The sequence below is a fragment of the Amblyraja radiata genome, chromosome 6, assembly GCF_010909765.2.
Source record: "Amblyraja radiata isolate CabotCenter1 chromosome 6, sAmbRad1.1.pri, whole genome shotgun sequence".
NCBI lineage: Eukaryota > Metazoa > Chordata > Chondrichthyes > Rajiformes > Rajidae > Amblyraja > Amblyraja radiata.
The window spans coordinates 91,266,023-91,282,121 of NC_045961.1; the positions used below are offsets into that span (position 1 = coordinate 91,266,023).

Sequence of the window (16,099 nt, forward strand, 5' to 3'; positions counted from 1 at the left end):
CTGAGTTACTCCAGTACTTTGTGGGGTTTATTAAGGCTAATCCTTTCTGTATTGTGCCAAGCTTTGGTACAGGTGCTGCCGAAGAAAGACTGCTTACCATGTAGTGAGAGAAGGCCAGGTGATCCAGGGCTTCCTCAAGACTTCCTTGGTCTTCTGTAACCCAGATTCCTAGACTTTGTCGGAAAAGAGTGACTGCTTCTTCCAGCCAAGTAACTGAGTGGTAATAGTCTTCCATGTCATAGGCAACCTGGGATGGAAGCACAAAATATAGATTTAAATTGATATTTTAAAATTAGGTCTAAATGCCTGGTGAATTTATAGGCAAGTTACATAAGAATGCTTCGATATAAAATCAGGAAAGATGATCAAATACTCTTCATAATGGAAATATTTATCAGTTTATTTATTCATGTGTGTATTTACGTATATAATGGTATATGGACACACTGATCTGTTTTGTAGTCAATGCCTACTATGTTCTGTTGTGCTGAAGCAAAGCAAGAATTTCATTGTCCTATCAGGGACACATGACAATAAACTCACTTGAATCTTGAATATTTTGTGATGTGATAGCAGACTGTATTTTTTAATAAAATTACATTAGAGTTGTGTGCAGGGACACAGGGCCTATCCCAAAAGGTATTTAATCAGATCAGGAAAGTCGGCGTCTTTATTATAATATGGAGAGACCTCCCATATAAACACACATTTATTGTGCCACTCCAAAAACAATCCTAATGAAATTCCTGCACATGGATGAATGTCACTTTTAAAGGCAGTCTTCGATTTTTGTGAAATTAATTTTGATTATCCACTGAAACAAAACTATAATACGGTGTCTAACTTTCAAGTGACTGTTTTTACACATGGTTGAAGAGGTAAACTACCAGACTAGTAATCCAGAAGCTTGCTGTAATGAGTGCAACACTCTTGATTCAGTTTACAGATGAACTCATCTGCTGCTATTCTACATCATCTGTTGACCGAAACAGCATCTCACGCACTTCAAATCGTTCAGTATGAAATTTAGAGCCATTGAACTTCATTATCATTTGATATTCATGATCGATTGTGAGCCGGAAGCTAATTTTCATATGAAAATTGGGCTGATTTCAAAGTAATGACTCATGTGCTGCTGCGCCAGGGAATAGATTCCAATCTCGGCAATTGGGAATGTGAGGATTAGCTGGAACACTCGGAGACGTTTCATAGAAACGCAGAGAATAGGAGAAGGTCTATTTGGTCTTTTGCTCTGTCATTTCATTTAGTTTAGTTTAGTGTAGTTTAGAGATACAGTGTGGAAACAGGCCCTTCGGCCCACCCAGTCCACACTGACCAGCGATCCCCGCACATTAACACTATCCTACACACACTAGGTTCAATTTACACTTATGCCAAGCCAATTAACCTACGAACCTGTACGTCTTTGGAGTGTGGGAGGAAACCGATCTCGGAGAAAACCCACGTGGTCACAGGGACAATGTACAAAATCCGTAGAGACAGAACCCGTAGTCAGGATCGACTCCGGATCTCTGGCGCTGCAAGTGCTGTAAGCCAGCAACTCTACCGCTGCGCCACCGTGCCACCTGAAATTCTAATCAATGTCATGTTCTTTCCCCACACTCTTTGATATCTTTTGCATCTTGAAATCTATCTGTCTCCTTCACAGTTGTATTGAGCAGCTTGGTCTCGTCAGTCCTCTGTGGTAGCAAATTCCACAGGTTCACCTTCCTCCCGGAGAAGAGACATCCCCTGCATTCAGTCTTTAACCTCCTTCCCTTTACCTAGCAGATCCCATCTCTCCTCGTCCAACAGTGCTGCCAAAGTAGCATTCCATTTATATTGATTTAAACAAAGTCGCCATCACTCCAAACACAACTTAAAAATCAAAATCAAAAATGCTTTCAGTAACTATTTTCCCCAGCGTTTGTGCTAAAACCTAACAGTTGACAAAATCTCACCACAGTGCCCCTGCATAGGGAGTAACATAGTCACCGAGAGAAATGACGATCAAAACCTATGAAATCGTGAATAGATTGCCGAAAGTCGACAAAAAATCTGCACAGATTTTGTTGAAACATGCGAACTGCTGAAGCTGGTTGACACAAAAGGACACACAGTACTGCAGTGTGAGTGACTCTGGCAGCAACTATGGAGAACATGGGCACGTGAAGTCTCAGGTTGGGACCCTTCTTCGGACTGTAGTCACCTATCCATGTTCTCCAAAGACGCTGCCTGACCCGCTGAGTTACACCAGCACTTTGTGTCCTTTTTTGCACAGATCTTGGAGTACTTCATTAATGCCTGCATGCAGAATAGTTACACATTTAAACACTTTGCTGGAAATACTCCTTAAACAGAATCTTGATGACAATAAATTTATATCAGAGAATGCTATTCCAAAAAAATAGACGAATGCAATTTGAATACATGTAATGCAAGTCCCATTTTCTCAAACAAAACTGTAAAACAATTTTCCCGCCATGGTTTACGCACCTTTCCAATCTGAAAACAGTCGTCGGCTGAAAGGGTGCTGGACACAGTTGGCCTGTAGATACTGGAAACGTCTTCTCCAATGCTCTGTAGGAACTCCCCTTTGATCAACCCCTTTATGCTTAGAGCATACACATCTTGCAGCCTCATCAAACCCTTGGCAGCTCCCACCAGGTCCTCTGCTTTTGGCAGTCGCTCCTCCATTTTCTCATAATCAGCCTTTAGTGCTAAAATGCAATGTTGGAATCAATGTCAGTTGACCTTACCGGAGATCATTGTTATGGTCAGCATGTTCTGCAGCTGGCGAAAATATACAGTGTTTATTTCTATGTCAAACGTAGAGGCAACTTTAGATTGTGAAACTAAAGGTTTGGGCAGGGTGGACAAAACCACAAGTACTGAAAGAAATGTCGAAGATTTTACCACAATCAGTGTAAAATCATCTATTTTGCCTTGGTGAAATGTCCTGAGAAACATGTTATATCATTCATTAAATGTAATGCATGTTTGTCACTTACTTTTAACAGAGGGGTTTATCGTGACTTTTGCTCCTCAACTCATTGTGAATGTTATATGTGTTCAAGAAGGAACTGCAGATGCTGAAAGATCGAAGGTACACAAAAATGCTGGAGAAACTCAGCGGGTGCAGCAGCATCTATGGAGCGAAGGAAATAGGCGATGTTTCGGGCCGAAACCCTTCTTCAGACTGATGGGGGGGGGGGGGGGGGAGAAGGAAGGAAAAAGAGAGGAGGAGGAGCCCGAGGGCGGGGGAATGGGAGGAGACAGCTCGAGGGTTAAGGAAGGGGAGGAGACAGCAAGGGCTAGCAAAACTGGGAGAATTCAACGTTCATGCCACCCGGACGCAAGCAACCCAGGCGGAATATGAGGTGCTGTTCCTCCAATTTCCGGTGTTGCTCACTCTGGCAATGGAGGAGAACCAGGACAGAGAGGTCGGATTGGGAATGGGAGGGGGAGTTGAAGTGCTGAGCCACCGGGAGTTCAGGTAGGTTATTGCGGACTGAGCGGAGGTGTTCGGCGAAACGATCGCCCAACCTCCGCTTAGTCTCCACGATGTAAATCAGCTGACATCTAGAGCAGCGGATGCAGTAGATGAGGTTGGAGGAGATACAGGTGAACCTTTGTCGCACCTGGAATGACTGCTTGGGTCCTTGAATGGAGTCGAGGGGGGAGGTGAAGGGACAGGTGTTGCATTTCTTGCGGTTGCAATGGAAAGTGCCTGGGGAGGGGGTGGTACGGGAGGGAAGGGAAGAATTGACAAGGGAGTTGCGGAGGGAGCGGTCTTTGCGGAAGGCAGACATAGGGGGAGATGGGAAGATGTGGCGAGTGGTGGGGTCACGTTGGAGGTGGCGGAAATGGCGGAGGATTATTTGTTGTATTTGCCGGCTGGTGGGGTGAAAGGTGAGGACTAGGGGGACTCTATGCTCTTCCCCAATCTCTCCAATATATGATGTCTCAGCATACATTGCTGACTCATATCCGAGTATATTTCTTCCTTCCTGGAAGGCACCGACAAATGTTGGAATAAAATTCTCACAGTGGGACAATAGTCTAGTGCTTTGTCAAACATGTCATTCAGTTTGGAAAAATGCATCCACCCCAACGCTTAAAATGTGGATCACAAGCATGTCTGAGACGCTACATCTTGAATATATGAGACTCGTCTTAGCAGGAAAAATTTTTGAGACTCGTCAGAGCAATTTTTAAAGATATGGTCTCCTTTCATCGATTCATTACAAGTATAGCATGGTGCAACACAACTCTGGAATTAAACCGATTCACGGACATGGTGATGGGTGTGGTGATAAATGAAGCAGGTATATCAACACGTAAAGGTCCCTTTTTTTCTTTTTCTTTATTGTTTTTGGTTTTTGTCTTCTTATTCTTCTATAGGCTTTTACTCGTTCACTCCTGGACTGCACTATCTGGTAGTCTAAGGGTTTACACATCACTATATCATTCACTTCCTCTCTTTCTCGCTCTTTCTCCCTTGTTCTACTTCCTTCTTGTTAAATTTAAAATGGAAGGTGTACATTAAATGTATTTTGTCATATGCCGTGGTTTATACTACTGTACATTGCATCTAATAAATAAAAATAAATAAAAACATTGTTATTTTCTTCTTATGGCCTTCTGATAGCCATATCAATCATCGTAGGAATTACAGACGCAAAATGCTGGAGTAACTCAGCCGGTCAGGCAGCATCTCTGGAGAAAAGGAATAGGTGACGTTTCGGGTTGGAGCCCTCCTTCAGACATCTGCTCCACTTCAGAGGAATTATAGTCCCATTTCCCTCAGTTTCTGGCCCTTCAGCTAATCTCAATCATTGCAACAATGGGAACTACAGGTGTTCTCTTGATCCCTGAGCCAGGGAAGAAAACGTGTGCTGTTTATTGTTGAATTACGTGTATTTACATCAGGAGCACAAGCGTCTGGTCATTGAAGAAGAATGAGGGAATTTGGTCAACGATTATTGACAAGCGGCATGGTGGCACAGCGTTAGAGTTGCTACCTTACAGCGCCAGAGTTCCGGGTTCAATCCTGACTATGGGTGCACTCTGTACGGAGTTTGTATGTTCTCCCCATGCCTTGCATGGGTTTTCTCTGGGATCTTCGGTTTCCTCCCACATTCCAAAGATGTACAGGTTTGTAGGTTAATTGGCTTGGTATAATTGTAAATTGTCCCTGGTATGTGTAGCATAGTGTAAGTGTGCAGGGATTGCTGGTCGGCGCAGACTCAGTGGGTCGAAGGGCCTGTTTCCATGCTGTATCTCTAATCTAAACTAAACTAAGATTATCTTTAAAATGAATAATTAATGGCCCACACATGCTGAATAACATTTGATAAAATGCCAGACTAGCGAATCCCATCCGTAGAATTTTATTCCAACATTTGTCAACATCCTTCCCACGAGAAGAGACAGGTTTTGATGAAAATATGAATCAACAGTGTATTCTAAGATATCATATTCATAGTCATATAGTCTTACAGTGTGGAAACAGGCCCTTCGGCCCAACTCACCCACACTGACCAACATGTCCCATCAACACTAGTCCCACCTGCCTGCATTCGGCCCATATCCATATAACCATATAACAATTACAGCACGGAAACAGACCATCTCGGCCCTTCTAGTCCATGTCGAACACTTACTCTCACCTAGTCCCATCTACCTGCACTCAGACCATAACCCTCCATTCCTTTCCCGTCCATATACCTATCCAATTTATTTTTAAATGATAAAAACGAACCTGAGTTCACTACTTCCACTGGAAGCTCATTCCACACAGCTACCACTCTCTGAGTAAAGAAGTTCCCCCTCATGTTGCCCCTAAACTTTTGTCCCTTAATTCTCGAATCATGTCCTCTTGTTTGAATCTTCCCTATTCTCAATGGGAAAAGCTTATCCACGTCAACTCTGTCTATCCCTCTCATAATTTTAAAGACCTCTATCAAGTCCCCCCTTAACCTTCTGTGCTCCAAAGAAAAAAGACCTATCTTGTTCAAACCTGTAAATCCCTATAAACCTGTCTTATCCAAGTACCTTCTAAATGTATCTTAAACGTTACAATAGTCCCTGTCCCAACTATCTCCTCCAGCAGCTTGTTCCATACACCTACCACCTTTTGTGTGAAAACGTTACCCCTCAGGTTCCTATTAAATCTCTCCCCCCCCTACTTGATTCCCCACATTGTGAATGTGAAAATCAATTATTCCAATGCGTAGTAAGGAAAACATTTATGAGTGTAGTCTTATTTTCATTAAAAGGTGGTACACCAGATTTAAACTAATGCAATGGACATATTGCTTTCTGGATCGAATCAAAGTGACACTCTGTAGCATTCAGACACTTTATAAACGTCACTTGTTAAAAAGATTTTGACCATACTAGGCCTCATTCTGTGTTACATGTCCAATGATTTACGGTTGTGAACTTTCAATTAACCCACCTCCTTGGTTTAATTTACGTAGCTGTATAATTAAGCGGAAAACTGATTTTTTTTTTTACCTGAGGTCCTCAAAACTCCATTGTTCACTACGAGAATAGAGCAGTTAGGGATTTTGTGCTTTTGATGTTTATACTACAGTGTGTGAATTGTTTTTTAAAGAGGTACATGACATAGGCGCGGTGGTTAAGTCCAGCTTCTTTCACCTAAGGAAGCTGGCAAAGGTGAAGCCCACCCTCGAGCGGCAGCATTTTGAAACAGTAATCCATGCCTTTATTACATCTAGGCTGGATTACTGTAACGCACTCTACTCTGGAGTCGCACGAGCTTCATTGGCTCGTCTCCAGCTGGTTCAAAATGCTGCCGCTCGCCTTTTAACCGGAACTTGAAAGAGGGAGCACATTACGCCAATTTTGGCCTCCCTTCACTGGCTCCCAGTGCACTTTCGAGTTCATTTTAAAATTATTTTATTTGTTTTCAAATCGTTGAATGGGCTCGCCCCGCCTTACCTCTCTGAGCTGCTCCACCTATATGCTCCTGCCTGGTGCCTCAGGTCAGCTGATCAGCTGCTCCTTGAGGTACCAAGGCCTAAGCGGAACCTCAGAGGGGATAGAGCCTTTTCTGTTGCTGCTCCGGCACTCTGGAACACCTTGCCGTTGCACATCAGACAGGCCCCCTCACTGTCCATCTTCAAATCCTCCCTAAAAACTCATTTTTATTCTCTGGCTTTCGACACTGGCTGAGACATTGCTCCTGTTCTTAGTGCTTTTAATGTCTTTTAATTTTTACTGTTTTTTAGTCCTTCGTTTTACGGTTTTTAATGGTTTGTAATAACTTTTTGTCCATGAGTTCTCATGTACAGCACTTTGTGGCAACTGCGGTTGTTTAAAGCGCTTTATAAATAAAGTTTATTATAGTTTATTATTATTATAGAACGTTGAAAGGCACAGCACAGGAACAGGCCCTTCAGCCCACAATGTCCGTGCCGAACATAATGCCAAGATAAACTCATCTCATCTGCCTGCACGTGATCCATATCCTTCCATTCCCTGCATACCTGGTCACCTATCTAGAAGCCTCTTAAAATCCACTATTGTATCTGCCTCTACCACCACCCGTACAGGCTCCCAGCACTCTCTGTGTAAAAGATTAAATGTTGTGGGAGTCCAGTGGGTTAAGTGCCAGTGGAGAAGCATTTTAAAGATAGCGACCATGACTCTATATTTCAAAATGGTTTTGGAATAAGACAGGGATGGGCTAGCAGTAAAGGTGGTGGCCAATTTTATTAAAATAACTTGGCAAAGGCTGGATGGCAACATTTATTTGATTGAATTGATTGAAAGATCCAGCCTGGAAACAGACCCCTTTCGGCCCACCGTGCCCACACCGCCCATCGTTCACCCGTTCACACGAGGTCTATGTTAGCCCACTTTCGCATCCACTCATGGCACACTGGGGGCACTTTTTTACAGAGGCCAATTGATCCACAAACCCGCATGTCTTTGGGATGTGGGAGGAAGCTGGAGCACATGGAGGAAACCCACAGGGTCACAGGGAGAACGTGCAAACTGCACACAGACAGCACCCGAGCTCAGGATCGAACCCGGGACTCTGGTGCTGTGAGCCAGCAACTAGAAACATAGAAAATAGGCGCAGGAGCAGGCCATTCGGCCCTTCGAGCCATTCTGAGCATCCAAAATAAATACCCCATTCCTGCTTTCTCCCCATATCCCTTGATTCCGTTCGCCCTAAGAGCTATATCTAACTCTCCCTTGAAAACATCACTCTACCCGTTACACTATGGTGTTAGTTGCCTATGTACCTTGCTAGCTTATTATAATTGTTGTTTGAAACGCTACTAACTTAGCTCTTAGCTGATGTGAGTCCAGTGCACAAATTGGTTGATAAAATATCCGGCTGATAATGGGAGACTGCAATATTATGGTGAGCATTGTTGTCCATGAGGTTAAGGGAAAGACTGGAGATGGAATACCAAATGGATGCAGTAAACGTAACATGCATTCGCTGGAACTCTACAAGATGATCACTGCCAAGGGTGTAAGCATGTTCTTGATGCACAACCAAGACCACAGGAGTCATTGGGCCCCTCAAGCCTGCCCCACCATTCAATATGCTCATGGCCGATCTACCTCATGCCTCAGTTCACCCTTCCATGCCAGTTCCACATTGCTCTCAGATCTACAATCTTTCAACATTTTTTATCCACTCCTCTACAGGTATCTCCAGTTGTCCAGCCTCCAAAACCTGTGTGATGGAGAATTCCAGATTCACCTCCTCCTCTCGTGATAAGGAGTCACTACGCACCTCAGTTTTAACTCACTCAATCTTAACTTGTCACCAAGTCCCCTCAGTTGAGATTGTCCCACCAGTAGAAACATCAAAACATCTACCTCACTGGATCTTGCATGTTTCAGTAAGATCACCCCTCATTCATCTAAATTCTTGAGGTCTAACTTTTTCATTTGTTCTTGATAAGACAACTCTCATTTACTATCCGCCTCCCAACTGAGCATTTATACTGATCCTTAACGTAATGGCTGTGGGTGGAGTGGGGGTCATTTACTGGGCACATTCTGGTTCATTGTGTACCATCACCATGTTTTACAAGCAGTTCAACTTTTAGACGTCTACTTTGGAATGAATTTTGTTTTAGTTTCATTGCCTTTACTGCTGGGGTAGGAGTTGAAAATTAGGGAAGCGCTGTACGTCATGGACAGTGGACAGTTTTGGTTCCCTTGTTTAGGAAAGGGTACACAAGTATTGGAGGATGTTCATAAGGGATTCACCAGTCTAATTCCTGGGATAAAATGGATATTAAAGTAATCCACCTTGTGGTGATTATGCCCAGTTTAGTTCTTTAGTTTAGCTTAGAGATACAGTGCGGAAACAAGCCCTTAGGCCCACCGAGTCCACACCGACCAGCAATCTCCGCACACTAACACTATCCTACTATCCACACACATTAGGGACAATTTACTTTTCTACCAAGCCAATTAACCTACAAATCTGTACGTATTTGGAGTGCGGCTGGAAACTGGAGGTCTCGGAGAAAACCTACGCAAGAACGTACAAACTCTGTACAGACAGCACCCGTAGTCAGGATCGAACCCGGGTCTCTGGCGCTGTAAGGCAGTGGCGCTACCACTATGCCACCGTGCCCCCCAGTGTGGGAAGGGCATGTGTGACAGGTTCCTACTCTAAATTGCATTAATTAGCTAGTTGGGTTCTAATGTTCATTGACTTTTATAATTGCATCCCACAACCTGCTGTGGTGGGATTTTTAATTCATGACCTGCAAGTCACGTGCATCTTTACAGAAACCATGGGCTACCATTCACAATCACCTCTACTTTGTGGTGAATTGTACTTGTGTCTGTTGGTCAGGAACATACAGTGATGTTCTACAGTATTACAGTTCATCTGTGCCCTCTATCTTGGATGGACACAGATAGCTGGAATAACACAGCGGGTCGGGCAGCATCTCTGGAGCAAAGGAATAGGTGACGTTTCGGGTTGAAACCCTTCTCCAGACTGCAAGTCACCTGTTTGTTTTCTCCAGAGATGCTGCCTGACCCGCTAAGTTACTCTAGCTTTTTGTGTCTATCTTCAATTTAAACCAGCATCTGCAGTTCCTTCCCATACATTTTGTCCCCTTTGTTGGATTTTGATTAACCAAGTCAATGGTAAGAGTGTAGAACTTTTAAAGCACAACGGGACTGCAATCAGCTAATCAAATTTCTGTTAGCCATTTACTGAAGCAATTCAATCAACTCTCTTTCATAGGGTCAAGCAACAGAGAAACAGGCCATTCAACCCACCAAATCAGTGCGGGCCATCAGAGACCTAACTATATTAATCCCACTTCACAGCAATTCCGGTAATACAGGTAAGGACATTTTGAGTAAAGAGCCTGTCACACACGCCCTTCCCTCACTGGGCATTATCATCAATAGACAATAGACAATAGGTGCAGGAGTACGCCATTCGGCCCTACAAGCCAGCACCGCCATTCAATGTGATCATGGCTGATCATCCCCAATCAGTACCCCGTTCCTGCCTTCTCCCCATATCCCCTGACTCCGCTATCTTTAAGAGCCCTATCCAGCTCTCTCTTGAAAGTATCCAGAGAACCGGCCTCCACTGCCCTCTGAGGCAGAGAATTCCACAGACTCACACCTCTCTGTGAGAAAAAGTGTTTCCTCGTCTCCGTTCTGCATGGCTTACCCCTTATTCTTAAACTGTGGCCCCTGGTTCTGGACTCTCCCAACATCGGGAACATGTTTCCTGCCTCTAGCGTGTCCAAACCCTTAACAATCTTATATGTTTCAATAAGATACCCTCTCATCCCTCTAAACTCCAGAGTGTACAAGCCCAGCTGCTCCATTCTCTCAGCATATGATAGTCCCGCCATCCCGGGATCCTGTTACATCACAAGGTGGTTCACGTTAATATCCTCCTACCAACTGAGTATTTATTCTGGTCCTTAACATAATGATCATGGCTGGAGCCAGGATACTGGTGCCATTTACTGAGTACATTCTGGTTCATTATGTACCATCACCAATTTTAGAAGCACTTTATGGAATAATAAGCAAGTAGGTTACATAGGCAGCTATCAAATACCAGGTGTGGCAAAGTGGCGTAATGGGTAGAATTATGTTTTCAAGAGAGAGTGAGATACAGCACTTTGGGCTAACGGAATCAAGAGATATGGGGAAAAAGCAGGAGTGGGGTACTGATTTTGGATGACCAGCCATGATCATATTGAATGGCGGTGCAGGCTCGAAGGGCTCAATGGCACCTATTTTCTGTTTCTAGGTTTTAACTTTTAGACATTTACTCTGGAATGAGTTTTGTTTTAGTTCCATTGTTTGGTCTGTGATAGCCAGATAGACAAACAATCTATTTCCATAGCAACAACCGCTGGAGCTATCACATCATGGAGCTCGGAAACCAAAAATACTGAAACCAGAGAGTTTCAAGGTACAGGCCAGAGTTAGCTCTGTGCAAGTACCTGGGTCCAGTCCAGTAACTGCCATTCAACTAGAACATGCAGAAACAGAAAATTACTTTTACCGTCAGAAACAGTGATGCAGTGATATGTTTGCTGCCTTACGGCGTCAGAGACCTGGGTTCGATCCTGACTACGGGTGCTGTCTGTTCAAAGTTTGTGCATTCTCCCTGTGACTGCATGGGTTTTCTCTGGGTGCTCCGGATTCCTCCTACATTCACAGGTTCATAGGTTCATAGGTTAATTGGCTTCTGTAAATTGTCCCTAGTGTGTCGGATAGAACTAGTGTACGGGTGATCATTGGTTGGCGTGGACTTGGTGGGCCGATGGGCCTGTTTTCACACGGTAACTCTAAACTAATTTAAATTGAAGATGATCAACATTGTAAATGAGGGGTGGAAGATTGCAACCTTCACGTGGTCCGCCTTGTTTCGGCGAATGCAATCAACCCGGCGTGCACAATCAAATAAGATCAAATAGAACAAGTTTTCCTACAACTTTAGGCTGCGCACGCCACACGCAAGGAGAAGAATGATAGTTTGTGATGCCATGTTTAATTTAAAAAGTCTACATTTCTAATCATCTTATTAACAAGACAGAAAGAATAGCATTTGGGCACCTACCTTGAATATTTTCAATGGCTTCATTGCTGTAGACAATATTTTGCCAGTCCACCTGCAACCTCTTTATAAGGGTGTAGGCAAAGAGGGGGTTTGATATTGCAGTCACCGATTCCTGGTAAACATTGTTATGCAGTGCTTTAACTTTTTCATAAAATCTGCAATTCAATTGAATTAACAAGATCTATAACTGGGGAAGCAACAAACAGATTTGGTGACACCCTTTTGATGAAAACCAAATAAATGGTATCACTTGACAATCAGAACAGCAATTAGGAAATGAGAAATGGACAAAGTTACTCTGGCGCATATAACACAAACAACAGCTTTGTACAATATTGTAATCCTTCGGTAAAGAGGACGGGAAAGGGGGTATTGGAAGGAAGTTCTAAAATGCTAAATCCAAAATAAGGGTGGCACTGTGGTGCAGCTGGTAAAGCTGCAGCCTCACAGCACTAAAGACTTGACCTTGGTTGCAGTCTGTGTGGAGTTTGCACGCTCTCCCTGTGACTGCGAGGGTTCCTCCATGTGCTCCTGTTTCCTCCCATATCACAGCTTTATGTCAGTGTTAGTTGCCATTTAAGTGCTGACCTTATTTGTTTACTGATACCTGTCATGTTGGCTTCATTTTGCACCAGCCCATTGAACCAGCTGCATCTGAACACAATGGGTATTGACATTTAAGAATCGTATGCAGCTTGAATCCCACAATGCCCTTGCAACCACACAAATTGTGGATGATTACATTTCTGGGATACTGATGGGATGTTTCCCCATGGCGAGAATGAGCACTCAGTGGGCCAGGCAGCATCTCTGGAGAATATGGATAGGTGACCGATTCAGTCTGAAGAAGGGTTCTGACCCGAAACGTCAACTAGCCATGTTCTCCAGGGTGCTTTCTTTTCATTAAGACACTGCCAGAAGCTTTATACCTGTCTCAGCTAATGTACAGGATGGATCTGCAGATGCTAGTTTATACCGACAAGAGACAGAACATGCTTTTTAAATGAGTCTGAAGGGTTCACCTATTCTTGCTCTCCAGAGATGCTGCCTGACCCGCTGAATTACTCCAGCAATGTGTGTCTATCTTCAGCTAATGTAAATGTGGTGTTCCTGTTTCTTTCAATAATTTGATGTTTTCCACTTTATTTTGGATAAGTTTTGGATAATTTTGCATATATATGCAATATATATTGTGTGTGTGTGTGTGTGTGTGTGTGTGCGTGCGTGTGTACGTGTGTGTGTGTGTGTGTGTGTGTGTGTGTGTGTGTGCGTGCGTTTGTGCGCGTGTGTGCGTGTGTGTGCAAGCTTTTATTTAATTGCAAGATAGGGATATCTTTATCCATTGAATCAGTCTTAGGCACTGAAGAATGTGACACCACCAAAAAATAATCTTAATTTTTTCAGTAGAAACACAAAAGTCTTTTGAAGAAAATGGAAGATTTTCTCACGGGGGCCTTAAAATTGCTTTGAACAATTAATTAAAAAGAATAACCCAAAAAATACCACATGTGGCACATTGGCCTTCATCAGTCAGAATATTGAGTATGGGAGTTGGGAGATCATGTTGCAGTTGTATCAGACGATGCTAAGACCGCATTTAGAGTATTGTGTTCAGTTCTGGGCACCATGTTATAGGAAAGATGTTGTCAAGCTGGAAAGGATACAGAGAAGATTTGCGAGGATGTTGCCAGGACTAGAGGGAATGAGCTATAGGGAGAGTTTGAGTAGGTTGGGACTCTATTCCTTGGAGCGCAGGAGGATGAGTGCTGATCTTACAGAGGTGCATATAGAATAGAATAGAATAGAATAGATTTACCTTTATTGTCATTCAGACCTTACGGTCTGAACGAAATTTCGTGCCTGCAGTCATACATACAATAATAAACAACAACAAACACAAATTAACACCCACCACAGTGAGTCCTCCAAGCACCTCCTCACTGTGGTGGAGGCAAAAATCTTAGGGCTGCAGTCTCTTCCCTCCTCTTCACCCTCTGCGCTGAGGCGATTCCCCACCGGGCCCCGCAAACGGGCCGACTCAAACACCGCGGCCCGGGGTGGTCGAAGCTGCCGCCCTCCAGTCCAGCGGACGCATATTATCATGAGAGGAATAGATCGGGTAAATGCAAAGAGTCTCTTGCCCCGTGTAGGTGAATCGAGGACCAGAGGACATAGGTTTAATGTGAAGGGGAACATATTTAATAGGAATCTGAGGGATATCTTTTTCACACAAAGGCTGGTGGGTGTATGGAACAAGCTGTCAGAGGAGGTAGTTGAGTCAGGGATTATCCCAACATTTAAGAAACAGCTGGAACAGTTGGAACTAGTGAAGCTGGGACAAGTTGTCCGGTGTGGGCAAGTTGGGCCTGTTTCCACGCTGTATCATTCTATGACTCTGACTATTTAGGTTAGCTGTTCTTAATATTATTTTTTTCATGATGGGAAAATATCAAGTTGAAGTCATCTTATGGCCAGGAATGCACAAAAATCGCGGGCTGGAACAGGAATAAATCAAAACCAGTACTTGAGTCACAGATATGAACCGTCTGAGGAACTCGCCAAAACTGCCTGATGAGCGAGCAGTTAGTTCGCTGTGAAATGTGCAAAGCTTTGGGGCGGCGTTTCCTCTTCTTTAAAGAATCTCGCACACAGTACGCCGAATGGACCTTCACTGCAGGTTGAAATCCCCGAGTGAAATTCTGCACCAGTAGTTCAGAGATTTTCACTTTCAACCTCCCAACAAGAACGTCCGACCCGTATAGATTGTTTTTGTTTAGTGATGCCTCATGCTTGACTTCAGCGAAGAATCATTCTAAAAGTGAACTGATAGAAAGCAGATGCCCTTTAAGCTGATATAAAAATTCAAATCAACACAAGAAGGCTAGAAGTTGTGAGGCCAGAGGGAATATTACTAAAACCACGTGAAGGAATAATGATGACAATGTTCGTTCATTCCTCAGCCAGAGTGCTGAGTGCCAAAACTTTGCTCACATTCTTTAAAGGCAATAGTGATGAGTTTAATATTCGGAGATAGACACCAAAGTTGTGTCTATCCTCGATTTAAACCAGCATCTGCAGTTCTCTCCGACACGGTATAATATTGGGAGCGGATTGCAATCTTACCTCTTCAGGTCGTCTATTCTCTCGATCTCGTTTTCAATGTAAGACTGCAGATGTTGCAAAAGCTTCTTTTCCACCACAATCTCTCCCTGGATGTTGACGACGGAGGTGTAAAGGTCTCCCCGGGATGGGGGCGGCAAGGAGCCGCTCACCAAGCACAGCAACAGCGAGGGCAGCCGCTGGAACATTGTATCAACTCGCCCGCTGCGAGTCAGGCAGCCGGCACTTTGGCAACAGTTCCAGACAACTGATCCCGGCCGCTGGGTTTAGTGCTCGCGGTGGTTGTTAAACAGGGGGTCGTGTTTCCACATCAGCTCGTTGAGACGAACCAAGGCAACGTTTTGCCTTTGTTGGGATGCCTGTCCCCGCATTCCGGTGAAATGGATCATGTGGCTGAGTTGGAGCCGGAGAGCGAAGCGGCTGCACCGACCCACACACACACACTCAGAGGCAGTGCTATCTCACTGGGTCTGGCCGCCTGGGATTTGCAGTGGGAAGCAATCCCATTGACGTCAAGCCACCCTGTGAATGATGCACGGGCAATTGATGAATGGGAGGGTCGAGGTGGAGGTGGAGGTGGAGTGGAAAGCAGAGGTCAGGATGAGCTGTGATGATGGGGTGTGTGCCATTCTCTCCTCATCCCTCATCCCACCTGCGGTGGGGAGGGTTTGCAATGCCACACGGCAGGATAGATAGCATTTGAACATTGAACTTAGATCTCCCGGTTGCCAAACACTTTAACTCCCCGTCCCATTCCCATACTCTTGTATGTCACTAAAACTAAGGAGCTGGTTGTGGACTTTAGAAGGGCACAACAACCGAGGACGTACACGCCACTGGAGACAGGCACGGAAATCGCTATCA

General features: G+C 44.2%; 1 protein-coding gene across 1 annotated transcript in view; it reads right to left on the minus strand.

The window, feature by feature from the left end:
* The window catches only part of p4ha3 (prolyl 4-hydroxylase subunit alpha 3), a 70,775-nt gene extending 55,073 nt beyond the window's left edge, over positions 1 to 15,702 (minus strand). Inside the window, exons 1-4 of the mRNA XM_033023205.1 lie at positions 15,239 to 15,702; positions 12,116 to 12,270; positions 2,497 to 2,720; positions 98 to 247 (exon numbers count right to left, since the gene is read on the minus strand). Coding sequence (XP_032879096.1) covers positions 98 to 247; positions 2,497 to 2,720; positions 12,116 to 12,270; positions 15,239 to 15,423 — 714 coding nt within the window. The 5' untranslated portion in view covers positions 15,424 to 15,702. The remainder of the gene's footprint in view (positions 1 to 97; positions 248 to 2,496; positions 2,721 to 12,115; positions 12,271 to 15,238) is intronic.
* Between the last annotated feature and the right edge of the window lie 397 nt (positions 15,703 to 16,099).